Source organism: Citrus clementina, unplaced genomic scaffold (genome assembly GCF_000493195.1).
Source record: "Citrus clementina cultivar Clemenules unplaced genomic scaffold, Citrus_clementina_v1.0 scaffold_8, whole genome shotgun sequence".
Taxonomy (NCBI): Eukaryota; Viridiplantae; Streptophyta; class Magnoliopsida; order Sapindales; family Rutaceae; genus Citrus; species Citrus x clementina.
In genome coordinates this window covers 23,034,856-23,044,555 of record NW_006262022.1, presented here as the reverse complement: position 1 = coordinate 23,044,555, position 9,700 = coordinate 23,034,856, and the positions used below count along the sequence as shown (strand labels likewise).

General features: G+C 36.1%; 3 protein-coding genes across 5 annotated transcripts; 2 read left to right on the top strand and 1 right to left on the bottom strand.

The window, feature by feature from the left end:
- Positions 1 to 506: 506 nt before the first annotated feature.
- Positions 507 to 1,705, top strand: LOC18035090 (transcription factor MYB59). 2 transcript variants are annotated; one of them, XM_024179454.1, is made up of 3 exons: positions 507 to 627; positions 732 to 861; positions 999 to 1,705. In XM_024179454.1, exons 1-3 carry the CDS (start codon positions 507 to 509, stop codon positions 1,516 to 1,518), a joined length of 771 nt encoding a protein of 256 aa, XP_024035222.1. In that variant the 3' UTR covers positions 1,519 to 1,705. The 2 variants fall into 2 exon arrangements, with proteins under 2 accessions (XP_024035222.1, XP_006424748.1); XM_006424685.2 differs by having other exon boundaries at positions 514 to 861.
- A 2,847-nt stretch (positions 1,706 to 4,552) lies between these two features.
- On the top strand, positions 4,553 to 7,541 carry LOC18034211 (very-long-chain (3R)-3-hydroxyacyl-CoA dehydratase 2). 2 transcript variants are annotated; one of them, XM_006424684.2, is made up of 9 exons: positions 4,553 to 4,784; positions 4,905 to 4,990; positions 5,125 to 5,172; positions 5,267 to 5,355; positions 5,426 to 5,479; positions 6,086 to 6,153; positions 6,251 to 6,297; positions 6,457 to 6,554; positions 7,166 to 7,541. In XM_006424684.2, the coding sequence occupies exons 1-9, from the start codon at positions 4,717 to 4,719 to the stop codon at positions 7,268 to 7,270; spliced, it is 663 nt and encodes a 220-aa protein (XP_006424747.1). In that variant the 5' UTR covers positions 4,553 to 4,716; the 3' UTR covers positions 7,271 to 7,541. The 2 variants fall into 2 exon arrangements, with proteins under 2 accessions (XP_006424747.1, XP_024034123.1); XM_024178355.1 differs by lacking the exon at positions 5,267 to 5,355 and having other exon boundaries at positions 5,125 to 5,168.
- Positions 7,542 to 8,000: 459 nt separating this feature from the next.
- LOC18033854 (aquaporin TIP1-3) lies at positions 8,001 to 9,303 on the bottom strand. The gene is made up of 3 exons (XM_006424683.2): positions 9,053 to 9,303; positions 8,665 to 8,915; positions 8,001 to 8,562 (listed from the first exon to the last, which is right to left on the bottom strand). Exons 1-3 carry the CDS (start codon positions 9,177 to 9,179, stop codon positions 8,188 to 8,190), a joined length of 753 nt encoding a protein of 250 aa, XP_006424746.1. The 5' UTR covers positions 9,180 to 9,303; the 3' UTR covers positions 8,001 to 8,187.
- Between the last annotated feature and the right edge of the window lie 397 nt (positions 9,304 to 9,700).

Here is a 9,700-nt window from a genome sequence, read left to right as displayed (position 1 = left end):
TTTGAAGATGGGATCCTATGATTATAATGTAAACAGGAAGAGTTGGGTGTAAAACTACTTTAACAACATATCAGTCTTTGTTAATTAATAATGGTTTGATAAGTAAGAAGAAAGTATGTAATGTTAGAGAGTGATACGATCTTGGTTTTATTATTTGTTATACATATATATATATATTCTTTTTTGGTAATGGGTGACATCGAGATGCATAAAAGGTGGCTATCACAATTAATCAAAACTCGGAGATCAGCCAGCACGCGCACGCGTACCACATGTACGGTGAAGATGCAAAATGAATTTTCGTATGTACTGATATAATTATAATCGGAAAGCACTATCTGATTCTAACATTGGAGTCTTGCATGTATAAATATCACTGAGCGTACACTCAGATTGCCGTGTACTGCCTTAACTAGAAAGCAAAAAAAAACATACCAGCGAAAAAAGTAGAATCAAGAGTCGGGAAGAAGAAGAGATAAGATAGCTCTTGAATTAGTTATACGAAAATGGTACTCCAGCAAGAGGAAGTGCGAAAGGGGCCATGGACAGAGCAGGAGGACATACTGCTGGTGAACTTTGTGCAGCTGTTTGGCGATCGGCGTTGGGATTTTATTGCGAAAGTTTCAGGTTTGAAGGTGGCGGGAGACAATACAATAGAGGTAGGCTCTTTCGGAGATACACGAATTTCCGACGGAGCAACTCTTTTAACTACATGAAATATTTTGTTGTAGGTCTGAACAGAACAGGCAAAAGCTGCAGGCTTCGTTGGGTTAATTACTTGCATCCTGGCCTTAAACGCGGCAAGATGACTCCTCAGGAGGAGCGCCTCGTCCTCGAGCTCCATGCCAAATGGGGAAATAGGTTTGATCATCATCATCATCAATATACCATATACATATATGCTTACGGATTATTGAACTCTGAACAGTTTTTATTTTTTATTTTTTTATTAATTCTTGTTTATTTAAATAGCTTAACGACCCGACCACCCTGTGCAGATGGTCAAGGATTGCTCGCAAGTTACCAGGGCGAACTGATAATGAGATCAAGAACTACTGGAGGACTCATATGAGGAAGAAGGCTCAAGAGAGGAAACGTGCTGTTTCTTCTCCATCCTCTTCGTCCTCTAACTACTCTTCCCCGTCTTCAACTGTCACAACTGTTGATTCGATGCCCTGTCCTCCTCCTCAGGGGAAGGCAAGTTTTTACGACACTGGCGGAAACGATGAAACTCGTGTGGCTGCTGCTTTGGTCGAGGAATATGAGACGAGTTGTTACTCCATGGATGAAATTTGGAAGGATATTGAATTGTCTGAAGAAAAGATTATGAAACAGGATGGCAACGGCAATGTCAATTTTGCTTGTCCATCACCAATGGCTTCTCCAGCTTGTTGGGGTTATTCTTCCTGGGATTCGATATGGAAGATGGATGAAGCAGATGAAGAGAGTAAGATGATGATTAATCTGCCTACTGATGATCAATTTATTTCCTCTTGGGCCGCAACTTTAACTGGCTAGCTAATCAAAATTCAATTTATTTAAATTTGTTTATAGCTAATAATATCTCCCTCAGATGATCTCTGGAAGCTATATCTCTCTAACCTGTAAAATATACCATGGGTTTTCTCCAAGCTTTCTGAAATAGTTTTTGCATGTATCAAGTCTCTCCAGGCATACCACTGTAATCATATATATACACATAAGCATCCCCCCGTGTTGTATGCATGACCTTTAGTGTATGTCCTTGTGTTTTTGTTTGTTTACTATTCAGAGAGGAAAAGAGAGGACCTTGTTTGTTGATGTTGCTGTATCTCCCTTGACGATGTGATCGTCTTGTATCTTCGTGGATGTACTTGTATAATACACTTTTTAATTAAGCTCTTGTTTTCAAATCAAACTGGCTCTGTACATAGAATATGTTCGAGACTGAGGAGGTACTGTGATTTTCAGTCCTTAGCAGCAGCAAGTGGGTGAGTTATGTGAAACCAAAAAGTATCCGTTAACCAATTGCTTTTTGTTTGCTCTGAAAATTAAGCAGGAGTAAAAACAGTTACAAACATTCCTTTGGCTTTGTGCCTTGACAACTTTGTCAGGAAAACAACTGTTGATGGTGATGAACATAAGAATCTTCCAGGGAAAGTAAAAATTATTAGGGAATGTATAAGAATCTCTCAGAAGAAAAAGGGGAAAAAAAATATATTCTAGAACACGCTATGCATGCACAAGAATAATTCGCGCTCAGGAATATTTCACTTTCAGTCGTCAAGAGAAACTAAAGAATGTTGTTGGTTGTTAACATTTACCTGCCTGCCAAAAACTAAAACTAGTGAGTACTGGTGGTCAAAAGGTGAGTTGACATCGGTTAACAATTTACAGGTTGTTGTTTCGTAGAAGAGTTGTTAATATTATTATTATTATTATTATTATTATTATTATTATTATTATGATTCTTCTTCTGGTTGCAAAATGGTCCTAGGAGTACCTTTATTGAAAATTTGTAAACAAATACAAGATTAGTGGTTGCCCACCCAAGTCCATTACATTTATTTAATTAATTCCGTTATGGCTAGATGCTAATTATTTTTAGCTGACCCTGAAAAAGTAGCACATAGTTTTAAATGGTATAGATTTTTTTGATTAAAAAAAAAGAAGAATAAGAAAAAAGGTGAGGAAGAAAAATGAATGGACACTAGCATTTTAGCAAACATGATGTGGACATGCAACATCCCCCAAGCTGGTCAATCATATAGCACTGGGTCCAACCGACTAATGGAAACCATCTCCAATCCAGCAATACCATCTTTCAATCCTTTCAAAGACAAAAAACAGCAGTCATGCTTGTAGTGGCTGCGAATTAGTTATCGCCATATCAGGGAAGCGATAAATTGGTCCGCGTTTGTCAGTATTTGAAGCGGAGAAAAGGACAGGAGTCTTTAGTTATGTTACAACCATTTTCCAGTTGCACAAGTTAAAGAGGAAGTTCGACCAAAGAACGTTGTTTTTTTTTTTTTTCATTTTACCTCCTCAATTATTTCCAGATTAAAGTTTTGAGATTATAACACAATAAACATTCATTTTAATATCTTGAGATTATGAGTATTTATAAGATAAGACGTTTTCTTTTTCCTCCTCACATCTTAAAAAATAAAATTAAAATTAAAAAATTCCACTTTTAAGCTTTTATATCAAGTTATACCACATGAGTTATACGAATGAGTTTATTATATAAATATTATTTACGTGCATATCATTAGTATACCATAATCTCTATATCAACTCTTAAATAGCACAGTTTATTTATTTGAACTCATAGTAGGTCAGATCTACCTCAAAATTACAGACCAGTTATTTATGAAGATTATTCAGTTCTATGTGCACGATACCTAATAGCTAGAATGATATTATTTCCATCCCTAAAAAACTATTATAAACTTCTTTTCCTCTTTAATTATAAGAATACTCCTACATATTTATTTCTAAAAAAAAAAAGATCTTGATTTTTCTCTCTCTATAAACCTTTTCAACTTCATTAAAATTTTTTTGTGCGACCTATAATATTTTCATTTTGGTTTAGATCTCTCCTTAAAATATAAATTCATTTAAGCAATTCTCATATTATTGATAACCTTGTTTCAGATCATCATCACTCCTTTTTGTTTCTCAACAAAAATCCCATAAGATCTAAAGTTTCTCTCTCTAAAGTGAATTTTAACATCAAATCTTTAAGAATTTTTTAAAAATCTAATATATTTTATTGTGTGGATTGTTAAAATTTCTATTTTAGTTTGGATTGTTCATAATTTAAAGTTCAATCAGCTTTTCTACCGTAATTTACCGGCATTGAAGAATGAAAAATGGGGTTTGAAAAGATAATTTTTTATTTCATAATATTTCTTAAGGTCAAAATCGTAAACATAAAAATATGAGTTTTATAGAGATGTTTAAAGGGCTGATAGAAGCCCAACTCTACCAAATATTAGTAGGGGGCCGAATTTGGGGTACTCTCTCCTTGCAATTAAATGAAGAAAGGCCGGCCAATTTTTAAGCTTGTGCTATAACTTTGTGGGCCTATTTAAAACTGGACCAAGCTTTTGTTTTGTTAGATTGGGCCACCCAGCCGGCCTAAGCTCACAACGATGGTCTATAAAATAACTGAATATTTTATAAGATATTTAGAGGGGTGATAGAAGCCAAGTCTACCTAAGAGTAGTAGGTGGCCGAAGTTGGGCTACTATCTCTTTGCAATTAAGTGGGTGTTTGCGATTGAGGATAAAGTAGTTGTAATTTAAAAATTATAATATTAAAGTGTTCGGTAAATATTAACAGTTGTAATTTAAAAATTATATTAATATAATTTTTCGTTTGTAAAATAAAAAATCTATTATATTTTTAATAATTTTATTAAAATTATTATTTAAAATTTATATTTTTTATATATTATTAATTTTTATTTAATAGTTACTTAAATCTCAAACAAGACCTAAATAAACATAGGCCGGCCGGTTTTTAAGTTTGTGCAGCTAACTTTGTGGCTCTATTAAAGACTGGACCAATCTTTTGCTTTGTTATTGTTAGATTGAGTCACGCCTTGCCCACAAAAATGGTCTATAAAATATCTGAATATTTTAGATATGATAACAGCGCGGAGATTCACCGACGAAAGCTATAGCCTCGTTGACATATTTACAAAACGGAAGTCCACAATTGATAACAACAATGGCTCATCAACGTCAACCGATTAAGCTCTATCTCTTTGGCTACAACTCTCTTCAAGCAGCTGGCTGGTAATAAAAGTTTACAATCATCTTTCACTTCTCATGATCTCTACTCTCGACTCTAGTTAGTTATGTCTGTCTCTGTCTTTGCTATACTCATGTTTGGTTTATTATTGTTTCTTCTGACAGGATAGTTGCTATCTTTATGTTACTAAGCAACCTTTTGTCAACCAAGTCCATTGCTGGAACCTTTGCTTCTGCCGGAGAAATTATCTGTCAGTCTTGTTTTGGTTTTCTTTTTAATAAACTTTGCTGCCCACATTCATATTTTGCATTGTTCCATCAGACACTTAGGAATCAAATGTTTTTTTTTTTTTCTGTTTGCTAATTTATGGATTTGGAACTGAAGGGATTCTACAAACGGCTGCATTCCTTGAAGTTGTACATGGAGCCGTGGGTACATTCCATTTTTTATTTTTTTTAAATGACAGGAATGTGATCTGGGTTGTGTTGATTTTGATTTCTAAACAAAACCCTGTTTGAATTTTAAGGAATTCTTCCAAGTGGAGTTTGGCTTCCTTTTATGCAATGGTGTGGAAGGACTCTTTTCTTCCTAGTAACTGCTTGTGAAATTGTTCAGGTTATTGACAATATCACCTGATACTTAGATTTAAATCGAGTTGCATTTAACTTTCATTAAATTCCAACAGGTACAGGATCATCCATCACTTTTCATAACTTTTCTTGCTTGGTGTCTAATTGAGGTGAGTTCTGTTATCTTATGTGCCTAGTGCCTACTTAAAAATTCAGTAATTGTTTGCAAATTGTATGGGCTGTTTGCTAAAAGTAAGAAACTTTGACTTGTAATTAACGTTGTCTGATTCCTGGATGAGCTTATTTATTGACATCATTATGAAGAGAATGGCATAATACATCAGTTCACATTGCATTTAAAAACAATTAAATTGATATAACTTAATGTTTCTGATCAGATTGTCAGTATTAAAGCTTTTTTATTGGGAAAAATTGTACCCTTTTAATGTTACCTGAGATTAGGTGTAAATCTTCTTACACATTTTCTTTCAGGCATTCATTTAGTCAGATTTTCTTTCCAGCACTCATTTAGTTTCTTTGATTGTAACTTTCTTACTTTCAGCCGTTTCTTCATGTGTATGTGTATGTGTTTTTTCTGTAAGTGCTTTGGATGCACTCTCTTTCCATTGAACACAATAGAAGTTTTTTGTATCTGTTCTGTGGTCTTTCCTTTTTACGTAACATTTTAGTAGTTAGTAGATATTTTTTGTTTTAATATCGAGTTTGGCTTCATGATCTTAATGGATTGAGATTCAATGACTATCTTCTTGATGCAGGTAATTAGGTATCCGTTTTATGCTCTAAACACCATTGGAGCTTGTCCACATTGGCTAACCTACCTCAGGTATTAATTTACATTTTATTTTCCGCATATATCATATGCACACAACAAAAGTTATAATTGCATAACAGTTTAATATAACTCTTTCGCATATTTGTAGGTACACTATGTTCATTCCACTATATCCTATAGGAGTACTTGGGGAAAGTGAGTCCATCGATACCTATTCATCTTGCTTTTATTCATTAATCAACTGAATGATATAGATGGTGATTCAATATCATTAGGATATAGCTCCCCTTTTCATTCCTTTTATTGTCAGTTTTTAGCATCTAACTTGTTCTATTCTTGCCTCGTTTATTGCAGTGTTACTCCTAAACCAAGCATTTCCATATATGAAAGAGAAAAATATCTTTGCAAATTTCTTTGCTGGCCTCCCTTTCAGCTATTACAATGTTGTCCAGGTACGTCTGATACTAAATTTGTTTTTTAATGCAGAAATTTTAGCTGGCTTTTTATTCCTTGGCACCAAAGCCAATTTCCTTCCTGCAGTGGATATATGTTCCCTTGGACTGATTAATTACACAATCGTTGACTCGTTATGCATTGGAGTTTCTACTTTGTTCCAACACAAGCTCCCCATTTATACTACTTTGCAATCTGAACTGGTAGCCCAAATATCCCTGTTACAGACATAAATACTTCTAGGAACAAACTTTGTGTCAAGAAGTTCAGTTCAGTACTCATTTGACTTGCAACCTTTTTCCCATTCCGTGAGCTGCATATGCACAATACACTACCATCTTCAGAGCCTGATATAACAAACATGCACTTGAAACTGACTCCACATATTTATGCGGACACAAGTTCTCTACCAAATTGATAAAAGGAGTAAATATCTTCAACCATTGTTTTCTGAAACATATGTGTCCCATTTGTTACAAATTCTACAGCACACACAATTTGCTCTATGATAATATTAATAGTCCAGGCAGTTCATTGCTTTGCTTTCCCTTTCTATATACTGACTTTAGCTTGTCTGCACTTTCTAACAATATTCCTTTGTTTGGGTCAGGTTGTATTTGTGATGTATCCATTTGCCTGGATCAAACTTTACTCACATATGCTCAAGCAACGGGGTTCAAAACTGGGTAAACGCCAGGAGAAGAAGAAAAAGTGAAGGTTAGAACTGTTCTGGTTACTGATTGACAGTTAGTGACAAATAATTCTAGAAGGTAATTCACAAGATATTGCATCCCATCAACTGGGGAGTAAAAGAAAGATTCAAAATGGACACTGCCTAGCGTGTACCTGCAATTCGCAAATATAGCCTGCCATGTGCTTTACTTGAGCCAGCACTGCTAATTATTTAAACAAAGATGCCACCTTTGTTTGATTTTAGACTTTGATATGTTAAAACCTGGTAATAAGATCCAGACTTATTATTCTGATTACCGTTGTCTCAACGTTAACAAGGCAATACCCTGAATGAAGCTCTATACCTTATCCATGCTCACAAGGAAGCTCTAGATTCACCTATAATGCCCAAAAGTTTCCTATTTCAAGCAGAACTCTGTAATCTACTTCTCCGCACGTCCAAAACTCTTACTTGCTGTTAAACAGCGGTGGCTAATGTAAATAACTTTTCTGTGCATCGAGTGATTACTGAAGTTCACTTCTACCATCTAATATCCATTCTTTATATATATTATTACTTAAGTTATAACATAATTGTTCTTAGCGGGATGGGTATGCACTGACATTGGACATTATTAGCGATTCAGGATCCTTAAACCACCAACAATTTGTGGTTTTGGAGCCTCAGATATAATTTTATATTTTTCATTTTTCTTTGCTTATACTGAGTTGCTGACTGCAAATCTTTAATCAAACAAAGACAACAAATAAACTTGCTCAACCAAATGATTGAAGAAAAACAAGACGATTTCACTGGAGTTGATGATTAACAAAGGCCGAATACAAACAAACATGAAACCGCCCACAATTCGAAAGCCAAATAGACCCATCCAGTAACTCTCATCGTATAACTTTGCATACACTTAAACTAAATAGAAAAAGATTTTTAATTCAATTTTCTTAAAAATCAGTGGATGGGAGTTGCTCATGGGTGTTTGGGCAAATGAAGGCGACGGTGTAGGCAATGGCGGCGATGGCAGCGCCGACGAAGGGGCCAAGCCAGTAGACCCAGTGGTTGTCCCATGTCCAGCTGACAACTGCTGGTCCAAAGGAAACCGCAGGGTTCATCGATGCACCATCAAAGGCACCACCAGCCAAGATGTTGGCACCAACAATGAAACCAATTGCAATTGGTGCAATGATGCCAATGTTTCCCCTCTTTGGGTCAACAGCTGTGGCATAAACCGTGTAGACCAGTCCAAAGGTCATCACAATCTCAAACACAACTGCATTCCATGCGCCAACTCCAGATGACAGGGCAAAAGCAGATGTTTCCTGCAACAAATTGAATAAAATCAAAATTGAAAAAACATTTTTAGTTCATCAAGATATAGAGACAATAATATTTCATTAAAAAATGGTTTGAATGGCATTTACCAATCCACCAGTGGAGAACTTGAGAAGCAAGCAAGCAACAACAGATCCGAGTAACTGGGCAATCCAGTACAAAATACTCCTGACAAATGTAATGTGGCCGCCAACAAAGGCACCGAAAGTAACAGCGGGGTTCACGTGTCCACCGGAGATGTTGGCGCCAACAGAAACCGCCACGAAGAGGGCAAATGCATGAGCTATTGATGCTGACACTAGACCTGCTGGTGTTGCTGCTCCATTGTCCGTGAGCTTGCCTGTCACGGAAATATGGTTTAATTAGTTCCCAACTCCAAAATGTTATTGTGCCTACTAAACTAAGACATTAGGAAACAAATTTTAACAAAAATTGGCCACGTCAAATGTTTTGAAGTAACAAGAGTAGGAGGCTTACTGTAAGCCATGCCAGACCCTTGGCCGGCAAAAACAAAAATGACCATGGAGAAAAACTCAGCGACAGCCGCCCTAAGGGCATCGGGCTGGCCGATCTCAGCCGGGTTTCCGATAGCAATTCCGGGCATTTTTTAATTTTCTTGGCAAGTTTTAGTTTTAGCTTCGAGCTCTAGAGCTTATAATAGCCAAACTACAATAACTTTTTTTTTTCTTTTTTTTCTGGGTGGGATCTGTCTGTCTCTTAGTTTTTCATCGCGCTTTGAAGGCAGTTATATATAGTGAATGTTCAAGGTAACGGTTTGTGCGGGAAGAGCCGGTTGCTATCCGGTATTTTCAACGAAAAATGAAAAAGGAGGGAAGCATTTTCTGGCAGCCACCTGTCATTGTCAAGGAAATGTGTTGGGCGGGCCTCCCGTTTGTTCCCAGAATGCCACGTGTACGGCTGGGTGTGACTAAGACGGGCCAATTGAGGGCGGAGAAAATATTGATCAAACCGACTATTAGGCGGGACCGTCAATGATTTTTGTAGTAATCTGCTTAACCGACCGTTGGATTAAATTATGAGAGTGGTTACTTAGTTATGCTGGCTTCATTATCATGCAATAATCAACTTGATGAGCTAAGAGCATCTCCAAAAAGCTCTATAAAT